At 36.7% G+C, this 13,159-nt stretch overlaps 1 protein-coding gene across 36 annotated transcripts in view; it reads left to right on the top strand.

Annotated features, from left to right (window-relative positions):
• CLASP2 (cytoplasmic linker associated protein 2) overlaps positions 1-13,159 on the top strand; it is a 265,493-nt gene that overhangs the window by 183,484 nt on the left and 68,850 nt on the right. For 13 of the 36 annotated variants that reach the window (XM_084618633.1, XM_084618655.1, XM_084618663.1 and 10 more), the window contains 5 exons: positions 2,760-2,822; positions 3,556-3,662; positions 7,120-7,143; positions 7,624-7,868; positions 11,348-11,411. In XM_084618633.1, the coding sequence (XP_084474759.1) occupies positions 2,760-2,822; positions 3,556-3,662; positions 7,120-7,143; positions 7,624-7,868; positions 11,348-11,411 (503 nt within the window). The remainder of the gene's footprint in view (positions 1-2,759; positions 2,823-3,555; positions 3,663-7,119; positions 7,144-7,623; positions 7,869-11,347; positions 11,412-13,159) is intronic. The other 23 variants (XM_084618650.1, XM_084618635.1, XM_084618641.1 and 20 more) reach the window with 3 other exon arrangements.

Raw genomic sequence — 13,159 nt, forward strand, 5'->3', positions numbered from 1 at the left:
TCCATATAATTAGTCTGTTGTCAAAAATGTATTTCTTTAAATAATTCTGCAGACCTTAGTCTCTCGAAGTTTCCACTGATTCCAATGGAACGTAGATTTAAGTAATCAATTGTCTCAGTGATTAGTTTTATTTTATAATGTATGTGACAGTTTTACATATAACCCTTCTACAACTGTACAGTGTTGTTAATGGCTCCCAAAAAAGAATATTTTGTTTGTGTAATGTCCCAAGTTTATGCCATCTCTATGTATAAACCTTTTTGTAATCCCACATCACGGTGGGATTACAGATGCTGATATCAAAGAAGTGGGGGGGGGGCACCTATTTTAATTCACTGCTCTGAGAAACAAGTGATTATTGATTTATTATATACAGTTAATTTTAAAGGTTTATGTTTTTCAAGATTGCCTTCTAACTTCTTTTGACCAGAAAGTACATTATTTTTTAGTCCTTTTCAACATTTATCATTATAACAAATCTTTAAAAATTTGGTAGAATAATAAACAAATTAAGTAATTCGAGATGGTCCATTATAATATCAGGAGTACAAAGAACACTCTTGAAGAAGAGATCGTGGAATAAAGTCACCTTTACCTGTTATAATACGTTACAGCCATATTTTAGCATATTTTTGGCTTGCTTGTTTGATGTATTTGTGGAGAGAGAGGTTGTTTTAAATAGAATTCCTAGTGATATTACGAACTCTTAATTCATATCCTGAGTGGAAGAATTGAATTTTCAGTGGAAGATTGTAGAGAAATTGGTCCCAATATTGCATGTGTTCAAAGCCCTGCAGATAGCATGTGTCGCTGCCATTGATTTTTTGTTGTCTTTTGTACTGCTGAGTGTCTAGTCAAGTATGCTGGCATATGATTGCCAAAGAACCAAGCATACAATAATATAGTTAGTGGGGGAGAAGAAACCATACTTCATAGTTAAATAACATAAGCATATTTATGTTGATGCAAAATATATTAATCATTGCTTAGTGGATTACAAAAAATATAATGAAAAAATGTCATCTATTGCATACTAAGGAGGCTTGTCTTCACTGTAAAGTTATAAGTGGAATGTTACCCATAACTCGAGTCCTGTCCATACCAGGACTGATTTGATTTAAATAACAGATTTTATTCATTATTTAAATCAGCGAGCAGGGAGGGAGGGGCGCCTGTGAAGGGATGTGGATAGGGGTTGGGGCAGTCGGGGGAGAGGGTGGTTGGATTGGGGTGGGAGTCCCAGGGAGGTTGTTGGGGATGGATAGGGGTCGGGGCAGTCAGGGGACAGGGAGCAGGGGGGGTTGGATAGGGGGTGGCATTCCGGGGCGGGGGCAGTCAGGGGATAAGGAGCAGGGGGGGTTGGATGAGTTGGGTTTCTGAAGGGGGCAGTTAGGGGGCGGGAAGTGGGAGGGGTGGATAGGGGGCGGGGGCCAGGCTGTTTGGAGAGGCACAGCCTTCCCTACCCTGCCCTCCATACAGTTTCACAACCCCAATGTGGCCCTTGGGCCAAAAAGTTTGCCCACCCCATCCCAGCCCCTAGCCCCTCGCCCGGGGTCCTAGTCTCCGACCCCAGGTCCTCCCCATCCTTCCTGAAGCTTGAACGTTCTGAATCAGCTGTTTGTGGCACTCCGTCAGCACTGGGAGGGAGGAGGAGGAGGAGTTGGTAAGGGTGGGGCCACCAGCATGCAAGAGGGGAGCGGGGGAGCTTGGCGCTTGGCATTGATGAATGCTCCGCTCCCACTAATTTTTCCTTGTGGGTGCTCCAGCCCCGGAGCACCCATGGAGTTGGTGCCTTTGCCGGACCACGGATGTTGCTGGACCAGGGAGTGCCGGATTAGAGAGGTTCAACCTGTACCAATATGCACTCCATTGTAAAGACTGAAAATAATACAGATCCTTAATGTAATACGTGACATTGTGACGTATTTATAAAACTTGAGTTGACTTCAGAAATTAAAGAAATTTTCACCTGATTCTAAATGTAATTTAAAAAGCAGCACTCTTTAATCTCATTAAAGTTTGAAGAGACTAATTGATTTAGCATATATTTATTTATTTAAGTAGAATAATTGTAAATTTAGGCCTTAATAGAGGTTTTATTTTCAAATTTAATTTTAGAAAGGTTTATTTTTAATACTTTATTTTTTAAAATTAAATTAAAAGTGATTTATTAAAAAAAACCCCACAACACTTTTTAAATCATTTTTTTTATCCAGGCACCAAAAAAACATTAATTTGAGCCTAGTGGCAATTTTAACTTGAGTTAGCTAGCCTTTTCAGGGTATAGGCTACAGCTCAAGCTAGCACAACTTGTCAGCTGTTAATACAATAACTCTGTGCAGTAATCTAATTAGTCTGTGCAGCTCTAGTATTATTTTGCAGTGTGGCTGCTGTCATTCAAGCTAGGCCCTCCAGGGTAGACAAGTCAAGTTAACTTTGCAGTTAAGATACAGACTTAGTGAGCTGTTTTGAAAGGTTCGTATGGGGTGTATATGTGCGTTTTGCTTTGAATTAAAAAAAGGAATGTTGGCTTTTAATTTTCTTCGGCATGAATTGGCTTCTGTACAATAAGCCACTGTTATGTAGTTGAGGGACTTGTTTTCTGAAACTTTATTTCATGTTTTCTCTGTTAATTTGTTCTATTTCATGCACTATTGCTACATCTGTTTCCTAAAAAGTATTCTCTTTTATCTATACAGTTATCACTGTATCTTGCTTCCATAATAATAGATAGGGTTTATATGATCCTGTTATTGCAGCTTCCAGGCATCACTCCAGATCTACTGGTGCCCTCTACACTCCAGAAGTATATGGGGCTACAGGTGAAGGATGAGTACACTTTGCTGTCATCTGTGCAGTCATCCTGGATATTTTTTCCCATTTGGTTTTCCTTACAATCCATTTTTAAAAACCATTATTTACATTAATTTGAGTTCTGTGTTTTTGATAATGAAGGTAGATGTGTATGTATTGCAAGTTTTTCTTTCCCAAGGTCAACCCTCCGCGCCCCCCACCCCCCCAACTCCCCACAATAATGTATTTATAGTTATTTTTACTGGCAGATGTATTTTATTTTAGTTTCTTATTATTTGGTATTTGTAGCACTTTTTATGCATGTAGTTCTCTAACATAGCACTGTTGGTAGACCTCCTTTTATATTTGCTTTTTATTTAAAAAAATAATTAAAAAAACCCAAAATGATTAATATATTTTGACAGGTGCTCTTCAAAAGAAAAATAGCTCTGTAGTGCAGTCCCGACACCTCAGTTGAGTCTCTTGATTCCTTTCTCTCATAGTACAAATATTTATCAAATATTCTATTTAATCATTGATTAATTTTAGTTTATTTTTCCCATTCTTTTGCTGCAGAAATACAAATCAAGTAATTGCCACATAATTTCATTTAACTGAAAATTTAAAAAAAGAATTGAAGTAGATCAGAGCACTTGTCATTTACTATCCTTCTGGTTGGGTTTTTTTAAGTGACTAAAATTCTATTTTCCATGTTGCTTTTCAGATTGAAATTTTTATTATTTTCTTATTCTGTTATGACAGGTACAGGTTTTGGGATCAGTCAGTCAAGTAGATTGTCATCATCGGTTAGTGCTATGAGAGTTCTGAACACAGGTTCTGATGTAGAAGAAGCAGTAGCAGATGCATTGGTAAGAATCCTCCATTTATCATTTTAAGTAGACTATAAACTTTGAATTATGTGATCACTTATGTAGATATATATATAATATACAATTTATAGTGTTTATATGCATTCTGAACTGTGAAGCAGGTTTAGTTCCTTAGGTTTGAAATTACATTTGTTTACCTGAGCTAGCTCATTGAAGTGGAATTTTGATTAAATGATAGCATGAACAGCTAGTGTAATAAAAGACGAGTGATTGAAATTTGTTTCTCGTTGAATAAAAACTAAAGCTCTGAACAAGCAAATTAGTGATGTGTCCAAAATCTGAAACTGTTCCAATATCTTCTCTAGATTGTAGATTCTTTGGGTCTGGTTTCCATTTTCTATGTCTTGGCTCAGAATTACGTTAACTACAGAAATTTAAAAAATAAAAACAAATGTTGAAAGTTAAGTTGCTCTGCCATTGTAACTCTGTAGAACAAAAGGCAGACTTGTTATTCGAAGACAGACTTGGCTATAGTTTGATATCCCAGCTATTGTCAAGTTTACCGATCCACATGGTACTCAGTCTGCAAGGACATCCGTTTGGAATTTGCCATGATAATGACTGTCAAATTGATACCACAACTTTAAACTTATTAAAACATGGATAATAGGACACCTGTTTACCTTGTAGATCAGCACAATACAACCGGAAAATAAATATATATGCATATAAATTTGGTAACGTCATATTTATCTTATGCTTTCTAGTATCTAAATGTATTTTGCCTGTTATACAAAAAATGAAGAACCTGTTTACTGGAGCTAAGCAGCATTGAGATTTTTGTTGCATGAAGAATTCTAGATTTTGAAAAAATTTCCATTCTGTAGCAGAATCGAGTAAAAAAACTTAAAATATTTTGTGGGGAGCTGGCCAGGGGGTGAATCAGTCAGACAGGGAACTGGCAGCTCACCTCCTCAAGAGGCCCCAGCTCTGCAGTGCCCAATTAGGCAAGCTAGCGGGAGCTGCCAAAGAGCTGCAAGCCTGGGAGCCAGGAGCATGGAAGTCTGGGCTCCACAATTATCTCCAGCTGGGCTGCCAAGGAGCCCAGCAAACAAGCTGGCAGAAAAACAGGTAGGTGGGTTTCTGTTGGAAACGTGCCTGATTTTCCATCGGAATGTTAACAAAATGGACACAGTCCCACAGATGTCTCAATTTCAACTAATTGACGCTTTCTGATGAAAGAAGTTCCATTAGTGAATTTCCAACTAGTCCTACTTATTTACCTTTCTTCGATATCTTTAACCACCCAAAAATAAGAAGTTGATTTAATATTTTGAAGGGATTTTCTTTACTTTCTTCCTCTGTTAAATCAAGTCAGGTCTAGGCATATTTTACTTTTTTGTTGTTTCTGTATTTTGTTAGCCTTAATTTCACATTAGCAAATGTTCAAATTCAGATTAACCTGAAATCAAAGGAGGTCTACTGTGTTTTGTCTCAAGTTGGTATTTAGCATGTTACGTATTTAAGGCACCTGTTGCCAAGGTATCTAACTGCTGTGTGGAACTTCCACAGTTTTATGGCAGACAGATTGGTGTTGTTTTTTTTAAATAGTGTTTTAAACAATGTGCAAACAAACTGCAAGCATTTAAATACTGTTGGATCCAGTTTTGAGTTCTCAAAGGAAAAGTAATTTGCATTGAAATCCCATTCTGTCGAGGGCCTGTAGTACGCCACTTATATTCATAAAATCATCAGTTAAATGACTCCTTGCTTTGTTTCTTTCCTATCCATTACTTTCATCGGTCATTGTGCTTTATAGATTAAATGTTTGGAGGACATAGGTTGGCAGAAACCACTCTGAGTCAAAGTTATTGTATCATAGCTTTTTAAAACTCCTATACCTGTACCTTGGCTGAGATAGAAGTCAAGAAAATTTTCTCCCCTTCCTCCATTGCATCTGAAATCCTGTCAAGCAAAACTGTTCAGAGTGTGACTGACAGTTTGGTAAATCCTGGCTACCTGCACTCAGAAACTGTCCAGTACCTCTGATAGTGCAGAACTTTCTGTCAGCTTCATGGATAAGAACAATTAAGATTCGGTTTGTCCGTGTGTGTGATGGGAGGGTGGTGTCTTGCAGGGAGTCAGGTTTATGAATGTCTGTTCCTGAATTTTGTCTTCTGCTACTGTTTCACTCACTGAGGTTTTAGAAGGCTGCCCACCTGAATGAGAAACTTCCAGTTTTGTGCTTCTGGTACTAGGAGATCACACTAATAAGGAATGCCTCTCCAGCCACTGGAGAAGGAAATGTCATCTGTACGTCTATCCACCATAACTTCTTGTAGCAATGCCCCGGTATGGGTGGTCCCCAGTCTTGCTCTGATTGGTAGTGACTATCCATTTGGATGAGAATCTGGCTTTGAGTTTATTTTGCTCTGATGCAGTACAGGAGTCTATCCCTCTTCAGATTCTTGAAAAGGTAGAACTCCAATGTCATGACATCTATTTGTAAATATAAAATATTTGTAATGTAAATGGACCTAATTCACTCCCCCACCCCACAGAACTGCTACACTACCATTTCAATTGCGAGGCAGATTTATTGCATTGCCGTTTATTTGGCAACTGTTTTGGGCTATCATGGATCAGTTGAATTTAAAGAAGTATCTCTGCAGAGCTTGATCATGTGATTCACGTGGCTCTTTAACAAGTTATTTCTAACATGTAATTAATAAGCCCCCCTCCCCCCCCCCAAAAATACCAGGTTTCTTTTGCAGAGGTGTGGTTTTTTTCCTCTAGGGTGATAAGTCTGTTTTTCTTAATCCCTTGGCCTGTTTGGGTTTCATGTTTTTGGTTATTTTTGGGGGGGAGGAGGGTGTTTATTGTTTTTTGTTTTTGTTTTTTTGTATTTTAAAATTACTTCTTATAAGGCATTCTAGTAATTTGCTTCTATAGGGAGTCTTTGCAATTCCAGAATTGGGTGGAAGTTTCCAGATGCTGAGAGCAGAGCTGGTCAGAAAACTTCCACAATAAAAAAAAGGGGGGAAAACATTTTGACAAAAAATTCCAAAACCAGGAACATTGGTTTTGTTGGTGCTGAGATAGTTGACTGTACATAACAGGGTCCTCAAGATGAATTACCATTTTATAAGAGAGCCAGAAAGCTTTAAGCAGGGAAGTTTGTGTCTTATCTTGGTTTGTGAAGACCTAAAAAATTATATTATGATGTATTTTTCTGGAAAAGTATACATGGGGTAAAATTTCTTATTGGTAATGCATGATATGGCAGTGTTACATATTTTATATCAGCGATAGTGAGGACAAAGAATAAATAAAGTTGCATGCTAATAGCCATTGTCTTCAATATATTTAAAAAAAAAAAACCTGTTTCTACTGACAGGTGATACCATAATGAAAATTAGTTATAGTTCTAATACGTGGCAATTATCCTCAATGTTCTCAATTTCTCTGTTTCTCTTTAATAATTTACTGCTATCAGCTCTTAGGAGACATACGGACTAAGGTATAGAAATCCACTGTTTTCCCCTTACTTCTGATAGTTTAACATTTTAATATAGTATGTACTAAGATTGTACAAAACTAAATATAAATAAAGAAGTAATAGAAAATGTCATTTTAAACTCAATATTGTTTGAAGTTGTGTAAGGTTGAGTGACATGACTAAATTTCAATATCTCTGTTCTCCCTCTATTATGATAAATATTCGTATTTTTCACAAGTAAAACTTATGCAGAAGAAAATTGATTAGGTGGATAACCTGTCATGTGCTATTTGCTTCATTTTTACTTTTGGAATTCTATATAATCAATCTGGCGTTAAGATATTAATGTTGCTTGACTTGTAGAACAGTGAAATTGGAGCCATAACGTCAATGCAGGTGATCAGTGAAGGTGTTAGCCTTTGTATAGATCTAAGTTTGTGCAAATACAAAGTTTGACACCTCTTTGTGATCATTGCTAATCTGGGAGTCTGTATGTGATAGAAAAAGCCTGTACGAAGGAGGTACGAGTCGTATGGAATGTACTCCGATGATGATGCCAACAGTGATGCATCCAGTGCCTGTTCAGAAAGATCATACAGCTCTCGCAATGGCAGCATACCTACATATATGCGGCAGACAGAAGATGTGGCAGAGGTCCTCAATCGCTGTGCTAGTTCCAACTGGTCAGAAAGAAAAGAAGGTCTTTTAGGTCTACAGAATTTATTAAAAAATCAGAGGACTTTAAGGTAAGAAAATGTCTTTTACACAAGAACAGTTTTCCTGCGGGGGCGGGGAGGAGCAGGGCCACTGTTTTGCAGCTGACGCTCATTTTCTCAGTCAGCTTTGTGTTGATGTAGCCTTCATTGTATTACAAGTAGAATTGGAATTTCAAATTACTGAAATAAGCAAAGTAGTATATTCTTCTGAATAAATAATGCAGATTGCAGTGTTTCTGTGAGATCTCTTTGCATTATCCTGTAAATGGACAAAAATGATTATGATCAGTTTCTTGGCATGTATTATAAGATTAGGTGCATCACTTATCACCATGTAAAAAAAAGTATCTAATTTCTTGCTTTCTTGGGACAATTTTTCAGAAACACAGCTAAAAACCTAAAGTTTTTACTTGCTGAAAATGTTGACTTTATCCAAAGTAAGGTTTCCTTAGCTGTTACTTTCCTGGCATACACATTTGTGGATGCCCAGAGCAAGGTCCATGTCTTTCATTGACGTAGCCTGGAGGAACCTGTGAATGTAGATCTAGATATTAGATTCACACAAATCAAACTGTATGAACTGTGTAAAATTCACCAGTGACAAATTCTTTTAGCAAGGAGGAGGACAAGGTACTTGCAGACACAGAAGAAACTGCAAAAACTGGCCTCAAACCAGGGAGGAAACATGCTTAAACCCTTTTACCTGTACAATAAGTACCAGAGATCCTTGTCCCTCATCCCAATACTCTTAGGCTATCGAGAGTTGAAATTCTGGAAATTGCCATCATCTCCCATTGCTCAGAATGGAGAGTTAAGCCAAGCTACCCTCACAGAAGAGTGAGGATTCTTATGTGTTGGGATTCCCTCTGAAAGTGTTTCCACTTGGCTTATCCAGAACACCTTGTCTAGTTCTGGGAGAACACTTCATCCAGTTCTCTGGGATCCAAATCACTCAGTTTGACACCAGATTTTGTCGTTCAGGTTCCTGTATTTGGCATACAGCAAAGCTACACCGCGTTAATCAGACTCAAACATAGGGCTTGGATTTAGGGCGTACCACACATCCAGAGTTGCACAGAAAACCTCTTTTTATATACATTTACACGTTACATTGCATTTTCTATACATTACATCACATCACATATTTTTGGATTGGCTTGGTTATTTTGCAGGAACCAATCCCTGTGCAGCATGTTCTGTCCATGTGCTGTTCATGCAGAACATGATCTTCACATTCCAGGTTTATCTTGTCCATTGTCACTATCATTAAGGTTTTGCTGCTTATTTTAGCTAGTACAGACATCCCGACTCCAGCATACTGCTTGTCAAGCCTCTGTTTACAACTTAACTTTCCATTCACCTTCCCAATCATGCCCAGTAAGAAATGAGGCAAGTTACTTCTGTCAAGCTAGGCCTACACTATACTATTTTCAGGGAGCTAGTGGTTACTTCAAAAAGGCAGCTTAGGACAGCTGTGGCTGTTGTTTCATTGAGTCCAATAGAAGATGGGAGCCATTTTGAAAAGGGCATATCTTGAAGAAATTATTTGTAGAAGAACACTATTCTTTAGCTCCTGTTAAAGAAGAAATGCTCAGTTATGAAAAATAATGGCAAAAGTGACTGTTAGTCTTAAAAAAAATTTTTTTTAAGTACCCTTGTACCAGATTTACTCAACAAGGAGAGCAGGAGGGGAAGTATTGAGGGGCGATGTGCAGGGGAATTTGGAGCATAGGAGAAAGGGGAAATTGGGGAAGGGACAGGAAGGAGGGAAAAGCTGGTATGTATGTTCTGTCTGTTTTGTGCTCCTTCAAAGTGAGTAAGTCATCCAGCGCATGCTGGTTAATCTGGTCAGAAAAGTTTAAATAAAATATAGATCTTGGGGTTATGCTGCAGATCTTCAAATCAACAGAAATACCACATGGTTAACACTATTCGTGGGATTTTTTGTTTAGTGAGCAAGTATGAAGGTTTTTTTTAAAAGTGAATCATAGATAAGAACTTAGATTAAATTGTAGTTAAGTTTGACTGTATATTAGTAAGGTGAGGAAAAACATTACATGTAAGTATCCCAGAAAACAAGCAGTAGAAACTTAAGAGATTCAGATTTAAGATTAAATTTAAAAAAAATCCAAACATGTTAAAATATGTAAATACAAAGTTAAGGCACCCAAAGAACCTTATCTCTGCCTTGTAATGACACCATGATGGAAACATTTAAAAAAAATGATCAGATGTCTTTAAAAATCAGTTTAGTTTAATCTGGGACTGTAATGCAGTATTCATAATTGTTAGTCATCACAATGATATCTTTACAAAGCAGAGTTAAGGTTTTTTTGTTTACTTAACAGCATTCCCATACCTTAACATGTTTCGATTTCTTTTAAATTTACTCTTAACTCTTATTTTTCTGGGTTTGTATTGCTTATATGGGGGATAATTACAACATCCCGGTAATATTTTTATCTTTAAGTTACTGATATATGTTCTAGTTTAACATAATTTTTATCTGGGAACCTTGTACGGTGTTGAAATTATTGGTGGCACTAAAGAAATAATAAATAGGGGTAGAAGTCCTTATTTAATAGCATTAGAGACCAAATTTAAACCAAGAGCTCCACAAGACAGAAAAATTCCTAATCTGTGGAGTCCTAATTTGTGTCAACTGGAGATGCAATCCTGTGTTCAGCAGAAACTATTTGATACTTCTAGGGTATATCTACACAGCTGCTGAGAGGGTGCTTCCCAGCACAGGTAGACAGACATACACCAGCTCCGCTCAAGGTAGAGCACTAAAAATAGCAGTGTGGTCACAGCGGGCCAGGCTGTGGCTTGGACTCGCCACTTGAGTACAGTACAATGCCACCTGTCCCTCTGGGTGTGTAGAATGGATAGCCTGAGCCTCCACCAATTGCTTTCATGGCTACACTATTTTTAGCATGCTAGCTCAAGCAGAACTAGTTCATGTCTGTCTACTTGCTTTGGGAAGCACCTTCCTAGCTGCTTTGTAGACATATCCCTAAAGACTAAGAATGTCTCTAAATATACCCTGTTTCATATTTTAGTTGTCATAAGTGGAAATTTAAACAATGTTTTGGTTATATAACGTTTTATAAGTGTTACTATAAAGGGACATTATTGGATTGTCATATTTAAAAATAAATTTTATCTGTATTAACATTAGATTATTAAAACTGAAAATTTTAAAATGACCTGTATTATTTGAGATGTTTAATAGCTACCACTTTCACTTGGGCTTGTAGTCCGTTTCACTGGTTGTTCTGTGCTAGTACAATGCTGTGTTATTTTGGTTGCAAATAGTGCTTAAGAATATTTAAACTGAAGTTAAACTTCAAATTAGATTTTAAGCAAAAATGAAATATTTCTATTGAAAAGGTATTTTTCAAAACCTCTTAACCTGAACTTTGGGCTTGAAGTATCCAGTCTGTGTCCTTTTAAAAGAATTCCTTACAGTAGCCCATAGTTGACTAATTGTTACATCATTTTAACAGTCGCGTTGAATTGAAAAGATTGTGTGAAATCTTCACAAGGATGTTTGCTGACCCTCATAGCAAGGTATGTTTTATTTTTTTCTTTTGATATTCCTCTGTTTACTTGTAGTCAGCACATTGAAATCTCGTAGATTAATACTACAGAACAATTTCTGTAAATGATATTAGTAAGTATTCATTTGCACACTTAAAATATTTGCCATAAAGGTATATTATAAGCATTGAATTGTGAGAGGTAGTCATATGAGTTATTTAGGAGCTCTTTGCAAACAGGTGGTGAGGCATAGGTATGTGTTCTTAATTTTCACTGATAGTGTTAATTGGTAGAATGTAAGGAAACTGGTGCTTTGATCCACTTAATTTGAGATTTGAAACAAGTTCTTTTTCTTTTATTGATACAGGATAATTGAGATAAAGTAAATACTAATTTATTGTATGTAAATAGAAATTTATTCAACATTTAGAGTGTGTTCAACATTCTTAAATATTCTTATAAGCTCATAGTGTTTCTTGCAAAGGTAAAATGAAAAGTGATTCTCACTCAGGTATATATTGAGTTTATCTGATGCAAGAAATATTTCAGTTAAATTGTACAAAATGAGGCAGATTAGGAACCCCAAGTGTATATTTCAGATGCTTTCTAGCTTATATGTTTTTGAGTGATAATGCATTATAGTGTGTGTCTTCCTTTATTCTCATTGATAAATGACTGGTTGGAAATTAAGGCTCTACAGATAGTTTATATGGTTATTAATATTTAGTAAAATACACGTAAAGAATATATTGCTATCAATAATAAAACAATATCATGTTTTGTTCACATTATATGACTTTTTACCAGGCAAATATGAACCAGTACCTCATAAATCAGGATGACATTGTAACAATTATAATATTCTTTTGGGTTTCTAAGAGCAATTTTAACTAGCTTATTTTACTGAATCTCCACTTGTGCGTTATATTTTCAGTTTTGGTTGTTTGCCCTCTCTCTCTCTCTTTCTTTCTCTCTCTCTGTCTCTCAAGTAGATGGACCACTGTGCCTTATTTAATGCTCCATTAAAGAACTTAAAGTGAAATGTCTCAGACAACTGGGCACAGCAGTACAGTTGCTGATATGAAATAAATATAAAACATTTTTAAAACTTCATGTTTATTTATAATTTAGGGCTTATCTTGAATTGTAGGTATTCTGCCTATTGAAAGTAATAGGTACTCATTTTGTCTGAGATAACTTCTGTCAATCTGTCAGTATTGATTAAGTGATAGCAAAACACTCATAAAGTTTCACAGCAAAACAGAAAGTAGTTCATCTCAGTATTTTACAACTCTACTATAAATGTGTCAACTGATGGCTGCTGCTAATAGAATACTGAAAAATGCCCATAAAAATGTTAATGTACACTTGATAAACCTTCAGAACTGGGTGATATGTTAACTGTACTGAAATCCTGACTAATTTAAAGTAACAGTAAAGCACCAAATTAACTTGTCAAATTTTGTCTGCTGTTTGCCCTTTTTACGGATAAGGCAGAGTAGTAGCCACCTGTGGCAAGATTAGAAATTTGGGAGTTTTGGGGTACACATGAGAACAGAGGCCTGAACATGAAGCGTAAAGGCCTTGAGGATCATAGGAAGTCAAGAGAGGAGGAAGCAGTGAAAAGGGAAAAAGTTGAAGAACAGATGCCCCAGAGAGATCAGGTGAACAGCCGGAAGTAGAAGAGGGGAGAAAGAGAGAATGACCCCCCCAAAAAAGTACTGAAAAATATAGAATTCCAGGAGATCGATAATGGTGGTGGGTACTGCTGAAGCAAA

Source organism: Lepidochelys olivacea (assembly GCF_965140295.1).
Source record: "Lepidochelys olivacea isolate rLepOli2 genome assembly, chromosome: 2".
Taxonomy (NCBI): Eukaryota; Metazoa; Chordata; order Testudines; family Cheloniidae; genus Lepidochelys; species Lepidochelys olivacea.